The 27023-nt window shown below is 34.5% G+C and overlaps 3 protein-coding genes and 1 long non-coding RNA gene across 12 annotated transcripts in view; 1 reads left to right on the top strand and 3 right to left on the bottom strand.

The window, feature by feature from the left end:
* Nucleotides 1-1928: 1928 nt before the first annotated feature.
* Nucleotides 1929-5668, bottom strand: LOC106181921 (uncharacterized). The gene is made up of 3 exons (XR_015334809.1): nt 5352-5668; nt 5035-5122; nt 1929-4421 (listed from the first exon to the last, which is right to left on the bottom strand). It is a non-coding gene; the product is annotated as an uncharacterized LOC106181921 (long non-coding RNA).
* A 1555-nt stretch (nt 5669-7223) lies between these two features.
* On the bottom strand, nt 7224-12503 carry LOC106181914 (ras-related protein Rab-18). The gene is made up of 7 exons (XM_013566454.2): nt 12314-12503; nt 11012-11067; nt 10605-10666; nt 10115-10187; nt 9320-9438; nt 8902-9027; nt 7224-8138 (listed from the first exon to the last, which is right to left on the bottom strand). Exons 1-7 carry the CDS (start codon nt 12382-12384, stop codon nt 8037-8039), a joined length of 609 nt encoding a protein of 202 aa, XP_013421908.1. The 5' UTR covers nt 12385-12503; the 3' UTR covers nt 7224-8036.
* Nucleotides 12504-12643: 140 nt separating this feature from the next.
* On the top strand, nt 12644-17061 carry LOC106169548 (kinetochore protein Spc25-like). Its single transcript, XM_087012491.1, has 7 exons — nt 12644-12807; nt 13232-13401; nt 14045-14110; nt 14470-14616; nt 14919-15023; nt 15463-15561; nt 16358-17061. Exons 1-7 carry the CDS (start codon nt 12797-12799, stop codon nt 16480-16482), a joined length of 723 nt encoding a protein of 240 aa, XP_086868617.1. The 5' UTR covers nt 12644-12796; the 3' UTR covers nt 16483-17061.
* Nucleotides 17062-17169: 108 nt separating this feature from the next.
* The window catches only part of LOC106181919 (voltage-gated inwardly rectifying potassium channel KCNH6), an 84880-nt gene continuing 75026 nt past the window's right edge, over nt 17170-27023 (bottom strand). For 7 of the 9 annotated variants that reach the window (XM_087012485.1, XM_087012482.1, XM_087012484.1 and 4 more), the window contains 6 exons: nt 26757-27020; nt 24752-24823; nt 23027-23172; nt 22510-22712; nt 21769-22264; nt 17170-21403 (listed from right to left, as the gene is read on the bottom strand). In XM_087012485.1, coding sequence (XP_086868611.1) covers nt 21209-21403; nt 21769-22264; nt 22510-22712; nt 23027-23172; nt 24752-24823; nt 26757-27020 — 1376 coding nt within the window. In that variant the 3' untranslated portion in view covers nt 17170-21208. The remainder of the gene's footprint in view (nt 21404-21768; nt 22265-22509; nt 22713-23026; nt 23173-24751; nt 24824-26756; nt 27021-27023) is intronic. The other 2 variants (XM_087012483.1, XM_087012488.1) reach the window with 2 other exon arrangements.

The following is a 27023-nucleotide window of genomic DNA, read 5'->3' as shown; positions in this document are numbered from 1 at the left end:
AAATTTCATCGTTTTCTCTATGACCAAAGCAATTTAAATCGTTAAGAAAATTAGCCCAATTTCGAGTTCAAAATGTCTAGATTTTCCGGCACATATGAAATTCAGTACGAGTGACCAAAAATATCTATGCTATGTAAAGATCTAACCCTTATATCGTGCCTAATATAACGATTTTTATACTTTAACTACTCAAAAAAGGCATCTCATATCTTTCAATTTGAACACTTGCTGTCTTGTCGAATAAAATATAATTTCACCAAACACAATATGCCATTTTGTTTTGCAATTAAAGTGTATGTTTTCATATTTTTTTATCTCTGTTTGCTTAACTTTCCTGAACTGTAAAAGACAATTTGTCGAATAAAAAGCTACAAAAACCCATTTTCCTCTCTATGAAGTACATGTTGTTGATAGAATGTTACGGTACGTAAGATTTCATTGAATAATACAACTGACAAATTTGACATCTATTTGTTAAGTAAAGATGAAGGGACTAGTCATGCGATTAAAAGGTGAACCATTTTCCAAAATCTTCTGTTCTTTGACATTTTCCTGGTATCAGAAACTTTCATACTATCGACCAGTGAATGCAAAAATTGTTTCTCGGCTCGCATTTTAGCCTCATTAACGTGCAGAAGTCGCAAAACATTTGTTACTAGATTTTGATGAATGAAAAATTAAGTAATATAATCCGTATATGAGTAACAATATGAGTAATATCATGATCTGTCCCTTTATCTTTTTTCGCAGATTTGGTACTTGATGGCTGTATATGTTGCATATGGTTTTTCAGTAATGTCTGTGTAATGGAAATTTTCAAATTTTCTAATCCACAATGAATTCTAATGTAACTTATTACAATCCATTCAATCACAGTCAAATGCTCAGAAAGACTTATGACAATTTTGGACAAAATCTGGGAAAGCAGTTCTGTTTTTCTGCCAGTCATCAATTACCGTTTATTTGAAACATCGCATTATACATATATTGCAAATATACTGTTTACTGAAGTGATCTTTATAATATCTTATGGTTAAAAAGATAGAAAAAAAACACTGGCGGCTCTTGAATATTTTGAAGGGGTAACAATACGAAATTCTTGGCCATTTGTAGCAATGAAGGGACTTGATTGTGTGAATCGAGAGTGGGTATCTTTCAAAATTTTTAAAATTTTTCTTATTATAATTTTGAGGGGGGGGGGGGATATTAGATCCGCCTTTGTTTTTTAAAGGATAATATTGTAAAAATGTAATTGCTTTTTAAATACTTTGTTTATAATGCTTAAGATCAAATTTAAGACAAGGTGATACTTGTAATTTATTTTGTCAAATTGTATAAATATAAAGGTTGTATTTTCATAAGTTTGAGTAAAATGTTATGCAGATATTAATTCTCTTTTTCTTGCAAACTCGAATATTCACAATTTGTGGTGATTAATATCTTTTTGTAGTTTTGTAAGAAGATGCATTAAATATTATATACAAATAGAAATTTGTTTTTCTGTTAATAAAATCTTTCCTAACATATACAATATATCTTTGTGTTTTTATTTAGCTTCCTTATGGGCGAGTTCCATTCGGTTCGGGTACTTTCGGTAATTGGTATAAATTTGACTACAAGGAGTATAAGAATTTCCGGTTGGTTACTATAAAAGAAAAGTCTACCAGGGGTGGGTGGGTGGGAACACTTAGAGGAGTGGACAGCACGCGAGACTCGGACACAGCAACACCAGGTTCAAAACCTGGCGCTTCTGGGTCCCAGCAAATTACCTTTTGCCAAAAAAAATCCAAATAATAAGATTAAACTGCTACATTTTGGACTCACGATCGCAATATTGCAAGTTAAGTCGGTGGCTCAATAGGTAAGGCGTCGAACGCGGAAGCGCGGGTTCCCGAGTTCGAGTCGAGCTGTGGAAAATATAGAACAAGTGAAATACAAGAATATTTATTTTAATTTTTGAAACAAAATATAACATATACAGTTCCTATTGCCAGAGAAAGTTTAAGCAAATAAAAAAAGATTTTTCTCAAGTACAAATGGTTTTGTAACATGATGCAGTTTAAAACTCCAGGCCAAGTTAAAAAATGCCAAAGATAATTATGCATTTTGAAAATTGCAGCTGAAATGATTTTCTGCTTTGACTAATATATAAAAGGTCAGGAATATATTATAATGATCCGCCAAAAAACTTTTAAAATTTTGACCAGAACTAACAGACAAACTGAATATAAAATATTGAATACTGAAATCCAAATCAAATTATAATTTGGAATTTTCGTTGAAAGTGTTTATGTCATTTCTTTGATGAAAATTTTGTCCAAATTAAGCGATGAGAAAAATATCCAAAATTCAAAATTCAAAATGCATATGATCTCATTTCCGTGTTACCCAGACAAGCACACCTTGTTCTGCATGTATGTCGTTTTGATGGCAATCCCAAAAGTAAGATTCGTTATTTTGCTCATTGATTAATGTAGCTCATGATATGCATCATTTTGTTTTCACATTAAATCCTAGAATAGGTACTTGATAGGACAATATTGCATGAAACAAATTTTTAACAGTGTGCCAATCTGGTACGACAAGGACATGGTCAGTTTACAAGATTATCAAAGTCAAAGCCATGTATATTATACAAATAAAACTGTTACGCAAAAATCCTTTTACTTGGAAAAACTTCACACATTCATTCAGACAGTGCTAACAGACTCACCTTGGTTTGCGGTTTTCTCTGATCAGCAGACAATTAGCCCCAAAATAAAATTTAGTAAGTACTGCTAGTATTTTCAGACATAGAAAACTAGCTGTGAAATTCTGTTCAAGTTGGCGAGTCGAAAATTTCAAACTAATGAATGTAAACATTGTGATAGGATTTAGATTTCTGTGCATTTGATTAAAGATACAAGGTACTATCATAAAATTTGTAGAAGTTAGAAAAAGTTTGTAAAGGTTTATTTTGTAAAAGTACTATTAACTCGTTTCTCGTCTCCTTTGGAAAAGTTGGTCGCCAAAATGCCTTCGACTCGTTACCCAAATATTCTATTTGTTTTCAACGCATAAGAAATTAATTTGATTTTGAGAAAGAATTTTCAAATGTCAAAGGTTCTTACTGCAAAAACAAATGATGATTTTGAGATAAATCAAAATATCCCGACCCTGGTTTCATTTTCCTAAAGCAAAAATGTAGTACCCTTCCAGCATTAAAAATAAGGGCCTGTCAGAAACTGATCAGAAACACAAAATCAAAACACCGAAAACCAAAGCAAGTTTATTCTTAGCATGCATCACAATCGTATATTTGTCTGTAAGTGTGAGCAATTCTGCAAAAATGTTGGTACGTGTCAGCTTCTCAATACTAATTTTTGAAGATTTTTTTAGAACAAGTCAACAAGTAATTAAGTTTATGAAAATTTACACCTCATTCTCTCCTTCAACAAAACGCACAAAATTTGCATCTCGGAAAATGGACGTTTGATGGGGTTGCGACAACGTATTTTTCTTCCCAAACATCAACTTTACCAAAATGTTTATATTTTATATTATATTTCAAAACACCTCTACAAATGCAGAACTAAGTGCATTATTGCAGATTTGCGCACACACAGCATTCTTAGGTCAGACAAAAATTTGATGACTTCTGAAACGAGCGGGACCAACAATACTTTTGAGGAAATAAATTTCTCGCGCTCATTCTTTTCGAGTGATGTGAGTGAATTTTTTATGAAAAGACTGTTATTAACTTTGGTTTGGCAGATGGGATTTTTTTCTGAAAAGATTGGCCCTAAAATTTAGCTACTATTTAAACACCACATGTTTATAACGCAAAAAAATAATTTCAATCATACAACCCTGTCCACAGAAAGTCGACGCTTGTAAACCAGTCATCAATTTTGTCTGACCTGATCTTCAAATCGATTTTGATGTTAAAAAGTTAATTATCAAAGGAGAACTCCAAAAGTATCACTTCTAGGCTTTTCAAAAACTAATTTTAACCGCTCCAGCCAAAAATGTATTAAAAATTACAGTAAAAAATACCACGAACGGTAGGAGTTCTGTACAATGACTAGATATCACATGTATCTACTCTAGTATTTATACCAGCAAAATGCAGGGTTGACGTTTGGCACACTTTAAGCATCAATTTCTTTAATTTTTTTTCATGGTATTCACACGTTTCATCAATCAAATGCGTTACTTTGTATTTCATTTGACTCTCCCTTTTTTCTTAAATATTACAACCCAAAGTAAATGCTGTATCAAATGACAAAAATTGATATTAAATTCCATATTAAATGTCAACCCTGCAAATTATCTGGAAGACAAACTTCGACAAGCAGTACAATCTTCACTATCGAACACGAATGTGTTTTCTTTGGCTGAGGACGCATCCAATCTCCAATCTTTTTGAAGTCGGTAGTTAACTGAAATTAAAAGTAAGAAGAGTTAAAAAAAAAAAGATATTACACATTTGTAAAAAGGATGTGGTTTACAAAAAAAATTAACAACATCTAAGGGAAAAAAATTATACTGGCAGTACCTTTTCACCGTCAAATCTGGGGGAATAGGGGCACAATGATGAAATAATTTGTCTTGCTTCTCCGAGTATATAAAACAGTAGAAAACAGCAATTTTCAATTTTTATGCAAAAGGTTTGAGATTTTTTGCTTTTTCTATATTCGTTCTTTTTTTGGGGTGGGAGGGGGACGTTGAGTAGTATTACATACGCGATATACTTAAGGTAGACCTTCTTCAATCAAATTTTAACACAGACTGTTATATCATGTTACAGATGATATCATGTGTAAATATAATCACGAGTATCGCAGTCTTGGAAGTGACTTATATCTACTCATTAACAAGCAAATATTAAGTTGCTTTCTTTCTTGGTAATTCTAATTCTAATTCTGTAGGTAACGTTTGTTGACAGTTAACGTAAATAATCATGATATTTCCAATACTTAAAAAGATGCAAATTACCGTCGTCAGAATTAAAAAAATGTGTGAATAAGAAGCTACCAATGTAGGTTAACGTACATATACCTGCCTGTTCCTCGTACATTATGTAAGACGGACGACGCATTCAGAAAAGGCCCTTTTTCCTTTTACAGCAAATTCGTTCACTCTGAAAAAGAAACAAATAATAATAATAATAATAATAATAATAAAAATTTAAACTCCAAACTGACTATGAATCTTGAGTGAAAGAATCGTACGCACCAGCCAAATACTAGCAAGCAGGTAAAACTGCGTATATTGCTAATGATAAAAATGCACCATTCTGGACAAATACTGTCAACGCTAAATAAGCAATGTTACATAGGCATATGTTACAACATCTATGCAGTACTCACTACAAACTGTTGCCGTTTTCAGCGCCAAATCTTCGCCCTACATGTGGAAAATGTAGCAACGTGGCATGAGACATCTTCCTCTTCCATCTTCTGCTGACCTTGGTTCTACCTGAACACCTCTCACCAAAATGCTCACCTGATTTGCATAACAAAATATAGTTCACCTACTCTCCTTTTGGGAGCCTCGATTTAGAATTTAGTCTTTCTCTCTCAGTACATACGATACGAATCACAAGTCGATTGAATTCTCACCGAGAAAAGTCGTTCAGATTAGTTGAAACTGCAATCACAATGTCGAATACCCGACATATTAAGAGTTTTGCAATAGTCTTTTTTTCCTTTTGGTCGCATGAATAAAATCAATGGGACTCAATGGGACTGAGTCACAAAAATACAAGGTGAGAAAAGTTACAGTTTTTTAATGTTACATAGATAATTCAACTGAATTATTACTAAGAAAACAAAAAGTTTGGATCTACTGGTAGCTAGTACACAGTGAGCATCAAACACAAACCAGGCTTAGTTTTGAAAAAAAAAAAAAAAAAAAAAAAACTTGACTCGATGAATGTTTTTAGTATCATTAGTTAAAGTGGTCCAAATATGCATCAAGCACTCCTGCTGTAGGCCCATCATCATCAAAAGTTGACTTTGCAAAGTGCGTTAACTAATTTAAACCAAGCTTTGCTCAAGAACTTTAGATTTTTTCTAAAATGGGTCGTACGAAATCAGTCTACTTAACTTGAATGGAATCAATACTCGATCTACTCAGAAGCTGACCAAGAACTCTGAAGTGCATATAGTATTTTTCAGGTTACTGTTTGTAGCAACTGAAAATCTTTATTTTCACTAGGATGAAAAATGCACAAATTTATCATCAACTGATAACGCAAACACGAGTGGCCTACCCTGACAAAAAATAAATAAATAAAAATAAATAAACCATATGCGATTGCTAACCTTAGTACATAATAAACAAAAAGATGAAATTCTCATCTCAATATATGCATAATATAAATATAAGGCAATTTTCTTTGTATAAGAAATAACTAAATGATATAAACATGTTATTACCTAAGAAACATTTCATGAAAATCTACAGCCTAAATTTGACCTGAAAGTATTGAATAAATATCAACATTTCTACTTTCCTAATTTGAAAGACACCTAACATGAACATTTCCAGTCTGAGTTTAACTTCCCACTTTTATCATTTTACTGAATTAAAAGTACCAATAATGTTAACATTTTCAACTTCCCAAGTACACATAACATGAACATTTTAAATCTAAATTCAAATTACACAGCTTTTTTGCGTTATTCTTTCAAATGAAAATCTTTAAACTTTTGCCATTAAGAGAACAAATTTGTAAGAGAAACCATGCTATGTCTTAAAATGTGACAATTAGGCCTGACAAAATAAAGACAAGTTGGTTAAGGAGTGGTTTCTCTCTGTTAGTGGGGTCAGCGGACACATTTTATTTTTAAAATAATATATAACGTCTTCTTCTTTTCATCTTTTGGAGGAGCGGGCGGGGGGGGGGGGGGGGGGGGGTGGGGGCTGGGGGAAGAAATCGTTAAAACAACAGCATTAAGATTTTTTATGTGGCCAGCTTTAATTTTCTGAAAATCAACAAACCAACACCCAATGCATTTTTTACATAAAAAAATGAAATTTAAAATCCCCCCCCCAAAAAAAAAAAAAAAAAACAGGGACAGGCATTCTTGTAAACCAACTTATCAATTTTGTTTGGCCTGTTCACAGCAAGTTAACAGCTTGTTAATTCATTGCTTATCCTAACCTTCTTAACTGGCAATAAAATCAATATGGTTGTTGTACTGTAAATAAATAAAATACTCAAGGCAAAACAGTAATGGAATTAACAAAATCTATAATTGCTTTATTATGTCAATCAGCATATGTGGTTAAATTATTTATACATTGTTCAACAAAGACCAAGCAGGCCCAGATTTCAAGACCTTTTTCATGTTTCTAAAAAGATAAATAAAACTTGAAGAAGCTGCATTTAAACATGCAACAAGGAAGTTTTATAAGCATAGCTGTGTCATCAAAATGAATTTGACTTGTGTTTATATGCATATATAGCATCAATGGGAATGCGTCCTTCCACAATCAGTTGACTACCTTTAACATCGTGTATCTGTACAGACATGATTAAGATCCTGCTACTAATGACTTGAAAAACAGAAGTGATACAGTCTGTTTTTTAAATATTTACTTAGCTAAGCTTCGTTTTTTAATGTATTTTATCAGTGGTTTTGAATGTGAAAGGGAAAGATTGTGACTGTTAATCCTTGTCCATGTGTGTGTGTGTGTGTGTGAGAGAGAGAGAGAGAGAGAGTCAGACAGACAGACAGAGGGGAGATATATTGGTGTGTGTATGTGCGCGAACGCGCCTGTGTGTGTGTGTGTGTGTGTGTGTGTGTGTGTGTGAGAGAGAGAGAGAGAGTAAGGGACAGTACTGGCTACGATCAATGTACTAGTACATACTAGTATCATAATTTTATCACTGTAATCACACGCCTCATAATTCTAGCTGCAAATTGTGTTAGGGGTGACACACAGTCCTGGTTGAGATAAAAACACATCTTGATCACACAATCATGTAGTATTTCACATCACATGTTGTTGGTCCAGTCCTCAGAAGACTATTTAAACATATCAGTTTACAAGACACAGTAACAAGACTGTTGTGCATCAGTGATTCCTTTCCCTAATGACAGGCCAGATTGTTGATCTGCCTCCCACAGGCCAGGAGTCTGGATAATCTGAAAGTACATTAAAAGAACAGATTATCTATTAGACTGCCTATGGTTCTATGGATTTTTATTTACTATAGTTCCAGTCATAATAATTTCTTACTTTGGAACTGCGACACAACAATTTTGGAATTTCTTTTGAGCATACGTCCCACAACCTGCGGCCATTCCACCTGTTAGTGTTCTTGTGATGAAAGCGAAATGTAGCAGTTACAGTTTCATAAATAATTTTGTACCAAAGTAAGTGATTAACTTTAACATTAGTTAAAAGAACAGATTAGTTGAGGTATAGAAAAGGAATTAGCTGCACCTGCAATTATTATTGAATTGATAAAACTAGCCTCAAGATGAGTGCTACAACCCCCCTTCCCCTCAACTTCCCTGACAACTGTTTCCCTTAAAAATTAAAATAATAAACAAAGTTTGTAAACATTAAATATTTCATTAAAATTACTCAGTTCATTAGTCAAAACTAGTAAAGAAAGCACAGAGATTTAAATCTTAAGTGAAAACAATGTAATACATATCAATAACTCTAATTTGAGCAAATCATTTGACAGTATAATTCCTATTCATAATTCATAATAAATTTGTAAAATGAGGCAGGACAAGGGTAAAATCTGGCACTCTGATTAAAAAAAAAATGTGTGTGTGTGTGTGTCCGTGTCCCTTCCCAATAAACCCACCCCCCCTCTCTGTGCCTTGGGTCAGTTTACCATGCATCTCCCCTTTCTACTCCAAACCTCGAGTCCCCTCATGATCAAGGTCCTACCTTTTCTACTAATTCCTCAAATGCACATTGTACGCCTTCTTTTGTCTTTGCGCTGGCTTCAATGAATAGTGTTCTGTGTTTCCTGGCAAATTTTAAACCTTCTTCCCTGCTAATTTCACGGCCTTCCTTCAATGGGAAATATATATATATATATATATTTTTAAAATAAAGTTACACAAGTATGTATTTACAGTCACTACTAGCTGTGTCTGATTCTTGTATAAAATACATTATAACAGCATATTACATAATATCATCACTACCTTTATACACCAAAAATGTACAAAAATTATATTTTGTACACTGAGCAAAAATATAAATGCCTCATGCATTACTTTAACAATTTTATCAGCATTATCATGATTATGGGTGATACCGGGTATATAATATTTAGTTTCACAATTCCCATTTTACTTACCTTGTCAATCTTATTTCCTACCACCATTTTTATTAAATCATGCTTTGTAGCAAAAGTTTCTAATTCACTCAACCAGTTATCTAACCTCTGGAAAGTCTGTTTGTTGGCAACATCATACACTGTAATAAAAAAAAAATTTAAAAAAAGATAATAATAATAATAATAATAATAATAATAATAATAATAATAATAATATACAACATTTTTAAGAACATTTTTCTATGCATCTATCTTTTTGCTCTTTTTGTTTCTTTCTACCAGGATTATACCATTCTACCCATGATATCCTCATTTAATATCCAACAACGCTAAGACCCTTTCGATCTGCGTGGATCGGCCCAACTTTGCAGGGACTCTCACAATCAGCTTAACTGAATGACATGCCTCCTCTCATTTCCAACGCACTTAGAATGGGTTCCCACTGATTTAGATCGATCCATCTGGATCGACCCAACTCCATGGGGGTTCACGCTAAATTGCTGTCAGCTTCCGGGAGCCGAGTGCGCACAAAAGTTAATTACCCCAGGCCCCGTACAGTAGGCGGGACAGACATTTAAGCCAATTAAGCTGACAGCAATCTAGTGTGACTCCCCAGGGGGATAGATCAATCTAAATATCTGTGGGAATAGCCACTTATATAACCATCAACTCTTCTGTATTCTACTCAACCTCAGGAGGAGGCATGCCATTCAGTTAAACTGATTTCATGCAGGGAGAGTCCCTGCAGAGTTGGATCGATCTATGTAGGCAGATGGTGACTATGGGAATGGAGTCTCTGAATTTCCATGTAAATACCTAATATAACCCCCTGTGCTCCTCTGTAGTAGCTGGGTGTCAGGGTCCTAAACCTCTCCTGGCCCGCAGTATCCTGAATAGAAATTACAGTGATACATTACATGATAAATTGTGTAACAATATTTGAATAGTGATTTATTATAGTAAGTAACAGCATCATTTCTTTGTCAGTGCAACTTTTAACAGATTCCTTATGGATGTCAAAATATACAGGGGACAACATGGTTACATCCCACTATGCAACATGGTGATATGGCAAGCAATCTCTTTATATTTTTAGGTGCAAAATGGTTTTACTGTGGTAAGATGAAGCATTGTAACAGTTGTTGTTTGACTTTCAACACTGCAATAACTTTTCTTTTTTTCAAATTAGGAAGAAAATGAACTCCTTTACATTTTATCTCTTTTGAGCAGTTTTACTTTTTACTGGTACATAACATCCTATTTTCGGTTGAAGATAATTATTATTATTATCATTACTAGTACTCACCCAAATAGCTAATTTTGCTTTATTTCCATCTACTGACAATGTCTTCACTTTGAAGTCAACACCTAAAAACAATTTATTATTATAATCAAAACTTAAAAATCCAAGTAATCTTCGCTCACAAGAACTACTACAACTACTGCTACTACTAATTATCATTATTATTATTATTATTATTATTATTATTATTATTATTATTATTATTATTCAAATCACAATGAAAATAAAACATGTTACAATAATGAATGTATAAACAATTAAATTAACAAATGAGTTAATAAATGCAATTTTCTCAACAAATTAAATAGGTTATATCTTGGTGATTTTAAGGAAAATATGCTGAAATTATTAGGGAAATTCATTTAATACACTGCATGATTTTAAACATATAGATAAAGTAAGTTACAAACCTATTGTTGCTGCTTGCTCTGGGTCAAATGTATCATCTGTGAATCTCAATAATAAACTGAAACAGAAACATGGGGATTACCAAATATACACATATTATATACTGTGTACAGTAACACATCACAATTTTCAAATGCCTATCATTTTTTTTTCAAGACTCCAAATTTCTTCTACCACAAACTAACTTGACCCCATTGCTACTTTGTATAATCAAAACAAATTTAACAATAAACAAAGCATTCCACGATGTATATGCATGCATGCAGGGGCAGATCCAGGATTATTTGAAGGGTGGGAGGGGTCTGCGGAGTGGGTTCAGGGCCTGTATTGGTGTTTCAGAAGGCAAATGGTGCCACTTGGTACAGTTTAGAATTATAATTAAGTTATTCAAAATTCTAATTTCAAGATGGGGGCCATTGATGTGATTTTTTTCAGAAAACGAAGGGAGGGGGGTCAGGACCCCCCTTGAAACACTCCCCAAATCTGCAACTGTGCAAGGAATTTGATTCCTTGGTATATGAGACTTAAAGGTTTTGTCCAAATTCACTGAACATGCTGACACTTTGAGGCACAACTACAGTACATCTTATACTGTTGTGTCGATTAAGAAGATGATCTAGATAGTGACGTGCATTAAAATGGGGGTAAAGTCTAACAAACACAAATGCTATAGATAAATATCTGGCACATAAATTTAGTGACATGAGTACATGTCACAAAATTGTATAGGCTTCAAGCCCACCCTCTAGGCAGCAAATTATTTATGGGGGGTGGGCTTTTTCTAAAAAAATAATCTTTTTCTCAAGTTGGGTCAAGGAGAAAATAACAGGCTAAGGATTGAACCGACTTAATTCAAGGATCACTGTTAAGATCTGTCCTTCTGGTAAATATCATATGACCATTACAACCTAAAATGCTACAAGACAAGTCTTTTCCAGTGTTCAGTTTCACACATCTATGTTGAAATTCCTTACTCATATGTATGTCCAGCTGTGTCCGTTTGATGGCAAGATGCCAATGACATTGCGATAATTGACAACAATCAACATGCATAATTTGCACTGTGCACCATAAATATTTCACTCTCCTGTGACTTATTTAAGCACTGGAAGCTTTTGAATATTTAACTAGCAGGTGAAATCCAATATTCTAATAAGCAATTGGATCTTGGTATTACAGGCAAATTCTTAAGACGCAATTGATATTTGAACATTCTAGACTGAGGAGTAGGGGACGTGTTTCTAATGCAATATGTCACAGCACGAAGTTGGAAAAAACGTAAACAAAGGTGGATTTGACCTTACCTTGATTTCCCTACACCACTTTCTCCTATGATGAGAATTTTGAGGGTTGTAAGGACTTCAGATTCGTTCATCCTCGTGTTTTTTCTCTCCTGTCTGTCACTTTTTCAATACAAATTCCAAGTTGGAAGATGTCTCATCATCAAAATGAAAATGGTGAATGTGGACTACGTCATCGAAATCTGCAAATGTAGGTTGTCGCTAGGTGGCAGCTCATCCAATACAACACATGAACAAGTACTTTAAACAACAAATGTGATCAAAACCAAATCATCATTCTCTGGCTTTCCAGAGAGACACAAAAAAGAAAGTTTTTTTGACAAGTATTGACCAAATTGAGTTATAAACGACCAGAAACATAAAGGTAATTTTAATCTTGCTTTTCTTGAAAAGTGCTGCCACCTTTCTATAGTATACCTTGTTTATCGTTGGCGGCCAACGTATGAACGTGAACGTTATCGATTTTCTACATTTATTGTCCGATCTATGGCGTTGTGGTGAGTAGCGTATACTGTTGATCATCTAGTCAGTGATGGCATATATCTGGAATGTTTAGTTCTTTAACGTTCTCCTATTCAGGCCACTTACTGTGACAAAAGAGGAAAGACAGGTGCATGTGTACAACGTTTACAATTATAACAAAATTTTAACATTATTGAATATTGCTACCGACACTTGTGGGATTGAACAGAAACAAATGTCATTACGTTATAGGCCAGAGCACACAGATATACAGTGTAATGTTGCAGATTAGTTCTTTTTTACTTTGATTAAGACGACTAAATTTGTGTGCAATAAATTCAGACTAAACTAAAACAAAGATAATCTGTCATAGGGTAGGTGAATAAAAATTTAGAGAAATTTAGCAGTTAAACATGCATTTATTTGACTGTTATACTGTGTTACTTTTAAACGCTTCAGTGCGATGAGTGCCAGCGGGAGTGGAGACGAGTTGAAGGCAGAGACAGAGACCCTGAAAGCCAAGCTGAGCCAGGTGCAGCACACGTTCCTAGAAGAATGGTCTGGAGACATGACTGCTGCCATGGCAGAGCAGAAGAAGAGGCACGAGGAGGTCATGAGGAAAGGAAAAGGTATGTTATCAGGGCTTCACTTTAAAGGTGGCCTGCTGGCCATGGGCCACTGAAAACCAATCTGTGGCCAGTGAATTACAGGCCTGGGTTACTGGCCCAAAGGGTAAGTTAAATTTAATGTGCCAAGTAACCCATGTAAAGTTTACCTGTCCTCTAGGGCCTGATGGCCAGTGGAGAAAAAAGTATGTGTCAAGCCCAGAGGCTATGCAGGCTGATGACTTGAAGGATAGTGAGCAGCTGACATCGTTGGAGGCTGTAATTAGGTCAAGGTCGCCAGTTTCGGTCTTCACATTCTAATTCTGTTGCTGTGGAGCAACTGTGCTCCCAACACCAGCCTCGATTTGGAGTCCACCCCGAAACTGGCGACCTTGACCTGATTACAACCTCCGACGATGTATCTCTAGAAAGTTCAGCATATCACCTTTCTGGTGCAAATGTAAGATTATTTTTATGATCTAGAACCCAAATACGGTCTCAAGGAGGTTTACTATACTTAATAGGAGATCTATATTGGTCCATTTCGCTCCATTTCTATCCATTTCTATGTTTAATAGGACCGTCTTGCTCATGTGTACATTGTTTTTAAGATCATTCACAATATAACTTGTAAATACTACAAGCATATTTTCCTGTATTATTTCAGAGGACATGGAAGCATTGAAAGCAACACTTGAGCAGTTGAAAGGTCAGGCAAAGACGAACCAGAAAGGTAAGGAAAATGTGAAGTTAACTTTTCTTTCAATTAATAAGTGTACAACAATTATTAGATGTGCTTTTGGATCACTGAGTTGATTAAATATTAATTAAATATTGATTGATTAAGCATTACTTTAATGGGAAATATTTTGTGAAACTGTGCCTTTGAACAGAAAATCTTCTGTTTAACATGTTGTGCTTCAATTAAGAACACAACACATTTAAAAATAAAAACTGAATACATATATTATGAAATGACCATCATGATGTTCTTTGCCCATAGTAAAATACAGGCAAGCTTGCTGAGGTTGATGTATTGAAATGAAGTCAGTACAGTGGCAGTTCTTTTACAAGTTCATACTGTTTTTTTAGTCATGGAGGAAAGAATTGGTAAAATGAAGCAGCTCAGGGAGGACATTGGCACAGTGACAACAGAGACAGACTCTTTGTTGAGAGAGAAAGAACTTGCTATGGAGGAAATGAAGTCCATGCAGGAATACATTCAGAAGCAAAAAGAATGTGAGTTACTTGTTATGAAAATCTAAAAAGAAGTCAAAGACAGTACAGAGATCATACACATTACTGTTATTACAATAGGAAATAAATATAAGTAATTTGTAGAAATATGATGAAAGGATGTGATAATTGGTAAAAAGATAATCATTATTTAATTATAATTATCTCAATAAGAAAATAAAACACTTTCATCCAAAGATGATTGTTTGCTATCAATATATAATCATAATATCACCTGACCGATGTTTGTCTTTACCTTCTAATTTGTGAAGCTAGGACAAATCAAATACATTTATTTTCTGCAGTAATAACAGCCCAAGAACAAGCCACCCATCAGAGGTTAGATGAACTACAAAAGGCTTCAGAATGGTTTAAAGACCGATTAGGAATACAGTTCAAGAAAACATCAGGTTTGTATCTTTCACACAATCCAATCCCTTACAGGCACAGCTAATTCTGAGGTCATATCAAAGTTTCAAAGTACTAATTAATTCTCTTTTTCTGAAAATGACGTCGAAGCACGTGTATGGTGTGTTTCCCAAACTCTCTCTCTCTCTCTCTCTCTCTCTCTCTAATTGTGTGTGTAAAGAAAAGATATTATAATTTTTTCATTTTGTGAGAACATGATTGATATTATGAAAGAGGTTTACCTTGTCACTAGATGGGGGAATAAAATAGAATAATTATTATTCTTTAGTTAGCGACCAAATCACATTAGTAAAACAATGGGACCAAGACGCCATGTTTGACTGATATCATTTTGTCTCTGAGTAAAGAATACTTCTATTTTATAATTCATGTTGTTTGAACTTCTTGAATAATTACTGTAACTGGTTGTTAACTTTGCAGGGAACAGACTACAGATGGTGTTCACGTGCATAGACCCCAAAGACACGTCCAGGCCTTTCTTCTTCTCTGTAAAGATAGAGGCAGATGGGACCTACACAGGTTAGTGGGGATAGGTTTTCGAATTGACGTTAAAACAAGGGGTTGAACTTCCAAGATGGAGAGTTGGATCGATCCACATAGACCGATGGTGTATATGGGAATGGGGCCTTGGGCATTTACACAGATACTTGTAGTGGCACTGGACATTAAATGATAATACTTCAGGGCCCAGTTAGGTACTGTATTAAAATGGACACTCATAGTATTACTGGATGTTGATAATTACTGGATGTTGATAATTTGTTGATAATTTGCCTCTTTAACATACAACACACTTAAAATAATATGTGCACCAAATAGCTAGTTCATATCTTGGCTTTCTTTGTCCAAAATGTACCCATGAAATAAAGCACAGGTGTCAGGCTTACTTATGCCCCGATTTTAATCGAAATCATCGAAAGGTTCATCAAATATCAATATACTCAAGGTACTTTTGTCTTGGGAGTTCAGCTCCCTTGTACAAAATGATTTCTGAAAAGATGAAACATTTTTGCCTTTTTGTTTGTGAGGCAAGTTTTGAGCTTTCATCAAAGGGCCTTGATCACAGAAATTGGGATGTGAGCTCTCTCATCTATGATGCTGACGAGTTCGGCATGTGAAGAAGTTCCTTAGTTGAACTAATGATCGAAAAGCCTTCATTGAGGTTTTTAAGGTGCATGTGATGTACATGACAGCGAAATACCAGTGCACTTCAAGTATACCTGACAAGTGCAGAGTCCAACCAGTATACTTTTTCCTTCTCAAAATTCTCTATGGTATAATTGTCATTAGCATTTATTTTCCCTTTCAATTTCAGTGTCGGACTGTGAACCAGAGATCGAGAATCTTCCAGAGCTGGTTGAAAAACTGAATGTAACCAACAACTTCAGGTCCTTTGTGATCACGATGAGAACTTTGTTCAAGGCGAAAGTGTGTGGGTGATAGATATAAAATATGGACACAGAAATGGGGAGTAGAGCTTTAGAAGTGCCAGTTCATCTTATGCAAATATATTGCCAGTCAGCAATATGCTTGTTTTTTAAAGGTCACTCATGAGCTGTATGCAGGGGGGATGATAATGTGACAGGGGGGGGAGGGGGGGTATTTTTAATGTTTTTTTTTCTTTGAACTGCTGTTCATCTTGTTGTAAATACAAGTCAGATAAATGGTTACATTTCATAAGTCTAAAGACATGTGAAGTGGAAATTTGGTGCACATGAATCTTATGGCAGTTTTAAGCAGCTTTTGATATACTTTTAAAACGATCTTGTGTGTAAGTGTGAACATCATTTTTTAAGGCTGGTCTTCCCAATTATTTTTTTTTCTTAGTGAAACATCTGCTTAACAATAGTCGTATCAGTTTTGTTAATGATGTTAAAAGTATGTACTTTTCAAGTTAGAATAATACTTTTTTCCAGCCATTTTTTCTTTTAATGTTGAAAAATGCAGATTTTGTAAATACCTTAATTGTTAATACTGTGCTTACATAAATTTTTAGAATAAATGCACTAACTTAACGGATTTGGAATTGCAGCTTCCACTCAATTAATTTAAATGAAGCAGTGTGAAGTTGGAATTCACTTTGCTGCAACTTATGTGTGCCCGAAGAAAGTAAAAAAGATTCAGGGATTTCTGTGCCAATTTTATTGTGCATCCAAGGGCACTGGTAGAAGCAAATATTTCACAACTTGTTAAAACACTGAGGCTGACATGATGTAGAGACAAAACCTACTCTTGATAATTATAAATCCTTTGGCATCGACATTGAAACCAAACAATAAACCATTAAAAAAATGAACATGTACACAATACAGTAGACATAAAACTATATGTAGAGTACTGTCATGAGAAAATTAATATTTAAAAATAACAGTCTGCCGTAAATGGCTCCCTTGTACCCTTAAAAATGAGATAACTTCTATAAAATTAATTTTATATGATGAAATACATTCTAAGGGACTGATAAATATCTTAATTACTTAAATGTAAGAAAATCCATCCATTTTGAGACTATAACATAATATATTGTGTAAATAAATTGACCCTTTCAATAAATGTCTAACATATTTGTAAACAAATTCCTTAATACTTGTATAATGTTGTCCATCTAAAAACTTTACAGATATGTTATTTTATAATGTAAATAAATCTTAGATAAAGTAGATTGTCTAACTTGATTTTGTCTGCTGGCTAAATAATTGTCAAAAATTGTCTCAATTATTTAATACTCTGTGCTGAAATACCATGACATAACACACTTTTAGAGCAAATCCTTAGTCTCTAGACTGATGGTGCCAACAAAAAATTAAAATGTCTCAATTATTTTTAAAAAATTACTGAAAAATTCCAAAATTGTCTAAATAATGCACAAACTTTGTCACTTTGATCTTCTTTATGATCACAATGTCTAAACAGATGCAAACATAAATAATACTTTTCAGAACAAAACTCCTACATGTTGTCCAAATAGTTACAAAATAATTTGTGTTTTATATTCCTATTACCACCAAAACTCCCACTGGTATTTAAGTTGCCATTGATCATCACTTGGGCTATTGTTTGAATTTCCTAATTCACAATTACCCTGCTTAAAATTTCACATCATGGGACACATACATCACTTTTCTAACAATATGACATCACATAACTCTAAAATAAAAAATAAAGTAGTAAAACTAATATTCAGTTTTTTAGTACTGGAACCCTGTATTTTAGAGGTCGAATACCACATTTTTTCTTTACTGGGGTATATCTATGATAAGGTTTATTTGGGTTCAAAGTGATTGTGGAAGTGTTCTATTCCCACGTACTTGAGGTCAAAAGTAAAAGATGTGTTGGCATTCATTAGGTATGTGTGAGAGTTATCTTCCAGAGTTTCTCAGCCAAAAAGCTACATGTGAAAGATTGTCATTTTGACTGGCAATTTGTTATAAATATCTGACTGAAATTGAATAAAGACACCTTTTGATTTGGAACTGAAGACAGCAGCTGAATTGTTCATTGACACCAGCATTGCTCGCTGATAGCTGGTGGAGTGACTGAAACGTTTTTTGTACACTGCCGCCCACAGAAAACAGCACAATAAATTTAAATCTGAATATGTCCCATAGTCCTATTTCCTATGACTATACCTCCTGCATAAATACTTCCCTATTCAGATTTCAAAAGTGACAAAATCCTCCAAATATACAGTATCTGATGTGGATGGGAGACATAAGTCCGCGTGATTGACCAATCTTCCTTTAGAAGCTAATTTTAATAAGTTGTACTTCAGTAAAGTATTGCAGAAAAAGGATTTAAAAAGCCAACCTGCCTGTGGCACATTTTATCTCTTAACCAATGCAAATGTAAAATTATAATAATATATTTTGTGAATCACTCTACTATTTATTTTGTTAACTTCATCCACTTGCAATGAGGTATTACTTATCTAAAGAGAACACATTTTATATTTTTAACCACAAATGTGCTTCTAAACTATTACATGGAATGTCTTTATCCATATTTAATAAGGAGACATCTGTTGTGCTCATACCTAATAAAATTGGTATCTGGGATGTTTAAATGCTGGGGCCACAGATAATAACTCCCATATTATGAAAGCTGTTTTCTATTTAATAGTTACTGTTGGTATAGACCAGTAGAGGAGATGAGGTAAGGGTTGGGGGGGGGGGGGGGGTGGAACAAGCAAACAGATCATCTTCCTTTCATACACTCAACAAACTGTTTGGTTTCCCAAGATTTTGTGCTTTATGTCTATGTTACCTTGTGCAGCAAAATAATGTGCTCTTAGCTGAAAGTATTACTTTTTTATCTTAAAAAAAGCCTCATTTTGTTTAAACCATTTCTGCATGTGCTAATTTTCCTGACTTTTCCTACATGTCTAAAAATGTTTTCCAAATAAAGGAAAATAAAACAATACACAATGTCCAATATACTTGAACTATATCCTCAAACCTCTATAGTGCATTTTTCTAATTCACAGGAACTACCTCCACACTTCACAAGCAGAACACACACACTTAGCTTCTACGTTTTTATCAAACCATGAAAAAAAGTCTTTTTAACAGTGCGTTACACATACAAACCTGTCAATAAGTTTCAAATTGGCAGGTTTTGCATTTACAGCACCTTGCTAATAGCCCTTGGTATATATAATAGGCAATATGTAATACATTTATATACATACAAAGTATATGGCACAGCCTACCAGAAATATGTATATATATACATATACACAGGTTATGTACATATGTTACAAATTATTATACATTCATATAATAACTATATTGAGAGACAATCTTTGCAAAGGCCTAATTCCTAGTCTTAGTCAAAGCTGACTGCTTTACAAGCTTGAACTAGATATGATCAAGGATCATGTCATACAAAAAAGACTGCTCCTTGCTCCTGAATCTAGAATAATTTTGGGATTTTAAGGCCCACATATTTCAGTAAGCAAATAAATAAAAGAAGAAAAGCCCCAAGAAATACTTTCCTAAGACTGATCTTGCCATGGATTGAGGATGGTAAAGATTACAAACTTTAACCATCTCATCTTTTCCAGTATACTTTCTGAAGATTTGTCACTTCAAAATTCCTCGCAAACTTGTGCTTTCTGACATGTAACCAAGATGATCCTCAAGATCGTTCTGAATTTTTCCATCAGGTACTTCTAAAGATGATAATTTTGGGGAGTGCTGGTCTAACAAATTTTCTTTGCCTTGGGGTATGTACTTTCCATAATTTCCTCCGACGTGGTACAAAATACACATAGCACAGTAAGTCTATCACATAAAATCCGATTATCAAAAAGTCCAACTGCATTCATTTATCAATTTTTTGCAGCGGATCATAACAAGCACTTGCATATTATCTGCAGTCCCCTAAAATCACATTCCATTCCTTTAATTTCTTAAAATTTGGCATTGTTTCTCAATCTTCCCTTCAGAAGCTTCTTTAGCAAAAAATCTGTTTTCTTGGGGGAAACAATTTAGCCTACTAAGACTTAGCTGACTAAAATGCACTTCCATTCTTCAATTCCAGTCAAGGGTGTTCAAGGACGACAGTCATCTGAGAACCATACAAATCAATCAAACCTGCTTCCCATTTGCGTTCCAAAAATTGCCCTTCAAAAACATCTGGCTGCCTTCTGAAACATTCCAAACAAGGTCTACACAGCTTCTACACTCTCTCCTTCATTCATTTTGTCTCTAAATTTAATAAAAAGATCACCTTTCTAGAAATTTCCAATCATCCTCCTTTAAGAAAATTAAGACATAATTCTTGAACATCCTGAACAAGTTCCATGTTCTTCTTGCCCTGTCATCTCCTCAAATCAGAACTCACTCTTATATAATTTAGTGACAGTCAGGCACAAGCAAGCTGCCAGTCTTCTTTTCACCATACACAGGCCCAATCAGCCATCACCCCTCCTTGAATGTAACGCAGTCCTCAATGGCTCATCAAACCAAGCTAGGTCCAGTCATTCCTGAAAGTCCTTCATCCTAATGGTGCCTCAAATCCGTTGGATGCCAATCCCTGTAAAAACCACTGGCTCTTCAACTCCCAATAGGCACATAAACACCATAGCCAAAGTGAGCTCGGTGTCCTCGGATATACCTTACAATCTTGGGAGCAGTGGAGCCATTTCCACAACACACACAAATCCTTATGTCGATTTCTGTCTCCTGGGTTTAAAAGTACCATCCCTGTCTTCCTCTAGACTGTCCTCCTGACCTAAAGGGGTTGGAATGTCTGAACTGATGACTGATTGTGAATCTGATGGAGATGTTGGTGAAGAACCTGTCACATGCTGGTAAGGTTGGGGTGCTGCTACCTCTGAAACACCTGCCAGTAAATCGATCTGAAGATTGAAAAAACATATATATATATATATATATATATATATATATATATATATAAAATGGTTAATCTGCATGACGCATATTCATTTATTAGTGACATTAAAGAATAAGACCATTTGAACTGTCACCTGCAGCACAGCCAAGGAGGTTTTTACATAGTCATAGAATTTATGTTTCTCACTTTAATCTCAACCTTTCAACATTTTGAAAACAGAGGCCAACCTTCAAAGCAACTTGCAATCCATTATCTAGATTCTGTCTTGCTTGAAATAGCACAAACAGCAAGACCAGTGAAACTTTTTAATACAGCTTATTAAATGGTCAATGTACAAAGCTTAATTGAATGAGGACGAAAGAAACATACCGGTGTTTTGCTTTCGTCAGAGCTTCCTGTCTGCTTCTTTTCTAAACTTCCGGCACTAAGAGCACTGGTCCCTTGTATTGCACTGTTATCTAGTAGATCCTGACCTTGACCTTGAACATTTGAATGACTATCACTATCTAAATGCTCATCTGAAGACAAAGAACTTATATGACCTTGAGATGCATGACCTTGACCTCCGTGCGTTTGCATCTTTGAGTGTCCTTGATCTACAGTATAATCTAAGTCAGTTGCACTTTTAATATCACCAGCACCAGATTTCTGGGACTGTTCTGTACTTTTGGAACTGTCTGTAAGATATCCCGGGTGACCTTGAGAGGCAGGAGGGTCAGAACCTTGACCTGTGTTGGAACTGTCTGTAATATATTCTGGGTAACCAGGGGGAGCAGAGATAATCCCTGAAGCACTCTGGCTCCTCAGTATGTCTAGAATCATGGAAATGTCCGCTGCCATCTTTCCCTCTAGCCTGGTTAACTGCCTGTATAATAAGAGTAGGAGCAAGAATAAGGCACTAGTGATGAGTGTCCACTCTGAATTTAACCTTGTTTTCATCATCTTACAACAACTTAAATAAATTATCTATAAATACACTTTTTCATAGTTTCAAAAAAAGACTTTAAAAACGACTTAAAAGAGAATTTACATATTAAAAAACTGCATCTTTCAGAGTTTAATGAACAATGATCATATACATGTAACAACAGCCAATCACAAACTCTGTACCTTGACAGGTCATCTAGTCTCGACTCAACCGCCACATTCCCGCCCATGTCATCTCGCGAGGCGTAGCGGTCAATGACAATCTGTGGGCGTGGCACCTGGGTGGCATCGTCAAACTGTGATTGGCTTGAGGGGCTGGACACAGGTATGGTCATGCTGGACGTTGACTTGCAGGCAGCACTGGAGCTAGAGGTTGTTGGAGGCTGCTGAAGAAATGGAAAATTTCATTTTACAGTATTGAAAACCTAACAGTATTTCAGTACTGAAACTGTGACATAATTCAGATTTGTCACAGTTTCACCAAGGTCTCTACCACTTGTGTTTTGGACTTAAGGTACATGGTACACATAGTGGAATAATGGTACATTCTTTTACATTACGTCTTCCTCTGCTAGTATGTCTGAGTAATCAAACATAACAATAGGTTGTCATCATCCCCCCCCCCCCCCAAAAAAAAAAAAAAAAAATGCTGAAATCAGAGAGATTGTGTCATATTCTCTCATCTGATTGAAAAGTTTACCTGAGGGCTCTGTTCTCTCTGTGGACTATTCTCTCTGGTATCTCTGGCCTCCGTGGTGCCCAACAGTGGTGTAGACTCTGGCTCATCTTGGAAACTCTTGCCAGTGGTGACACCTTGCATCAGATTGTTGACCCCGGACAAAGCACCTGCATTTGATAATGTGTCAAAAAATATATAATAATCATATATTTTCCCCTTAATTTATAAGTACTAACTGGGTAAACTGTGGCTAACTAGTCATATATACCCAAGATACCTAGAATGAGGCAAGCATATTACCTGACCCAATCTGTAAATTCCCCATGTTATTCCTCAGTAAAAAAAAATTCTGGCTTCTGATGCTTTTAAATTATCAAAATGTTATCAGGCTCAATCCAGCATAATCAAATTGTAGCCTAATGTGAAGCTTTCTAATTTGGCTAAAATATTAAATAAATAAATATTTTAACCAAATTCATCTAAAATCATTAATTTATACATTTTTCCTTATTTGCATTCTGTTTTAGTGTGCATTCAGGTATTGGTAAGTCTATACACATATTCATAATGTACTTGTAGATGTTTTATCATATCCTTTGTTGGCATTCCTTTGTCTGTAACATGACTTCTGAATCTATTTATCTGCTAATTACAAGGGAGTTTACAAAACACTATAAATTTTTGTTGCTTTTTTTGCAGCATACTGATGTTTAATAATCGAGATACATAATGCTGATAACCTTTAATGGACTTTAATTGTGCAAATTCAAAGATGTGCAACTCATGCTATTAGTGATGGAAATACCAATAGTAACTAGCATTTCATCAAATTCTATTTTTAATATTCACTCAAGACAACACTACAAACAGTCAAATGTTTTTTTGATATTTTTTCATCTACTGGCTTTTTTTTCTGTTTTATCACATTCCTGTTAGTGAAAAACAATACACCTCCAATTAAAACAATTAATCCATGCACTTTGGAATTGATTAGGATTTCTAATTAAAATTATGAATCAAATTACTTGTCAATTAATAAAATCGCTAATTTATCTAATTTAAATTAACTACTTTTAATTAAATTATTCATTTTAACTTATCAAATAGTTAATATAATAAGCTAATTAATTAAGTGATTATGTTATAATCAATTAATTAGCAATGATAATGGTCAATGATTTACTAATAATTTAAAATATATAAACCCTCTCAAACCTTCCACTGTAACATCCCATGTAGATTTTCACATATATGTAATATTCAACATTATCATTTCAGCAAATGTATACTTTCAGATAATGTCTGCAGTGCATATGTTGTCAGGTATATAAACCATTATTAAAAGTAAAAATTAATTCAGTACACGTTGTTTGTCAACTGCATTTTTTTTTTTGGGGGGGGGTGTGATTGCAGCAGCATATTGCATAAGACTTTTCTTCATAATCAACATAAGTTGAAAATGCAATAGTTGTATTCAAACTGACAAAATGATCAAAAATACCCACCTTTGAAATGTTACTACTAAAATTGCTTTGTTAATCAAGTATGAATGTAGTGATTTTCAATACAATTCATAACTGAATGTAGGATATAAAATTGATACCAAAAAGAGACAAACCAAACAAAACCACAAGACTTACTTGAACAAATCTTAAAGAAACAGGACGGCAATGAAGATCCGACTTATAGAAACTAAACAACCTGGTCAATAGATGCCAACTGATATTAAATCAAAGACACACATACCGAACACAGAATAATGGCCGCCATGTTTGCCGCCACCTGCGCGTAAATCAGTGATACTGCGACGTAGCTTGCCTGAAATAAGGATCAAAGATGCTGAAACTCACAGTGCTGTAAATAAAACAAAATAAACATCAAAAATGCAACACAATAAATAATCATACAGTAACACATGCCATAAAGTTCATGACAAAATATAAAGATGTGATTTCAAAACAAGATACACTACTAGTATTAAAAACAGAAAAAAAATATCCATGCAGTTAGTAAAAGGTACATAAGCATTCATTAAGTATTCAATTGAAATTCCTGCATGGGTGATACTTTCTCAAAGCTGAAATTAAATCTACAAGACTAGTTCTGTTCCTGTTATTGTGAATATCTATATACAGGAATGCATCCCTCAGCAAATATCAAACAGTTTGTATGTAACACTAAAACCATATATTATGCACATAAATTAATCTAATACAATCTACTGATAACTGTTTTGCTGTAACTTTTGTTATATTCAGTACCTATAACTGGGCATATTCAATTTTAAAGTTGACCAAGAGAATAATATAAAAATATATAAAAGAGGAAAACCCCATTCCTCCTGGTTCTATGGTATTTCCTTCTTTTTTTTTCCAAACCCAAATTTCCCTACATTGTCCCGCAAGTTCTTAATCTATGGATTTTTTTTTTACTTCTTGTAAACTAGAAGACATTTTCAAAACAAACTTCCTGTTTATAACTGACAGATAACTGCAAATTATATAACATGAAAAAAAAAAGCTTGCAATGCCTTGTTGAGAGCTGAAATATTTATCATCACAAGCACATTCATTAAAAAAAAAAAAAAGAAATTATATATATATATATATCTTAGGAATAACATAGGACATCTACCTTGTGCATTCCACATCTGTACATGGTATTACTGAGCTGTATACTTTATATTTATGTCATAAACTACTGCACTTGCATTATGACAAATACATGTAATAGGTGCCATATAATCAGGCTGACACTTACATTTCAGATTTTCTACATGTAACATATTGTATGGCAATGCAATGAGGCTGTCAATATTTCTACTGTCCAGTACACTTGATTGTCAAATATTACAGCATGCACTGTACTACGTAGCCGATAATACAGAAGCTGGGATATTCATAATTATTCAACAATAGGCTATGCCTGCTCAGAGGTAACAGTATTCTGTTGGCAACCAAGCAACATTATTCATTTTCAAAACAATTTGTGTTTTAGAATGTCAGCAGGCTGTATATGTCGCAAAATGAGATAAAAACTTTATTTTATAGTGATGGATTGTGGGTATTCTTCATCGCACATACAGCACATCTATGCAGCTACAAATGTATGCACATAAAGCAGATACATATATTTTACTATACATCTACAGGTATAAGGGTAAGTTTAATTCAATTCTGAGGTGGATTTTTTCTTTTTCTCTCTCTCTCACTTTTTTGTTTGTTTTAACTGTCTGTACTGAAATATATGACATTAAGTTGTAACCCTTACATAGGAACTTCATTATCAGATCTGTCCACAAATCCCTACACTCTACAAGCAAATAATATAACTAATATGTTTGTTATCATCTTTAAAAAAGAGCTCAACTCCTGTTTCATATGTCTATGGCACTGCAGAGAAGCTTAATCTCTTTTTTCATAACATTCAGCAGCAACATTGACAACATTAATAACATAAACCTACAACCTATGCCATTTTTTAAAAATTTTCAACCTATGCAACCCATTCAGCCCACTGAGGGTCAAAGAATCTACTGGCCTTAAGTGAAAACAATGACTAGTAACTGAACAATTTTTTTTCCAATTTATCAGTTATTGCCAAACACTACTTACTATTGGATTACTGCCAAACTGTAATTCTACTGTAATTACATACCCATCCAATAATTACCTGATTTCAATCTGAGCTATGAATAAAAGAGATCATTGTCGTAGGTGTGATGATACATTGGCTCGGTACCAATCCCTACCTGTGATAGAACTCAGCGGCCCCGTGTGGGCACCGTGTTTTCTTTTGTGGTGATCCTCTTTTTGAAAATCAAAATTAGCAGGGGTCACATCCATGCCTGCTTTCTCAGGAGAAAACTCCAGAATGCCGACGCCACTTCCTCTCGTCATGACATCTTCATCATCGTCAAAGTCACTGGTGAGTGTGAGGCTGTGACTCTGCTCAGTTTTGTGCCCTCGGTCTCTTCCCGTGTGCTTTGGACCATGGTAAGGCAAAGCCCTGGTTCCTG

This window comes from Lingula anatina, chromosome 5, assembly GCF_051362555.1.
Source record: "Lingula anatina isolate TDL-2025a chromosome 5, LinAna3.0, whole genome shotgun sequence".
Classification (NCBI taxonomy): domain Eukaryota; kingdom Metazoa; phylum Brachiopoda; class Lingulata; order Lingulida; family Lingulidae; genus Lingula; species Lingula anatina.
The sequence above is the reverse complement of the archived record's forward strand: the minus strand, read 5'-3'. Positions and strand labels throughout refer to the sequence as shown.

Coding starts and splice junctions, on each gene's coding strand:
- LOC106169548 (XM_087012491.1), top strand. Junction 14,617..14,918: donor CATTCAGAAGCAAAAAGAAT/GTGAGTTACTTG, acceptor TATTTTCTGCAG/TAATAACAGCCCAAGAACAA. Junction 15,024..15,462: donor ACAGTTCAAGAAAACATCAG/GTTTGTATCTTT, acceptor TTAACTTTGCAG/GGAACAGACTACAGATGGTG.
- LOC106181914 (XM_013566454.2), bottom strand. CDS start 12,384: ATGAACGAATCTGAAGTCCTTACAACCCTCAAAATTCTCATCATAGGA. Junction 11,068..12,313: donor AGTGGTGTAGGGAAATCAAG/GTAAGGTCAAAT, acceptor TTTCTGTTTCAG/TTTATTATTGAGATTCACAG. Junction 9,028..9,319: donor TAGGAAATAAGATTGACAAG/GTAAGTAAAATG, acceptor TTCCCATTGAAG/GAAGGCCGTGAAATTAGCAG.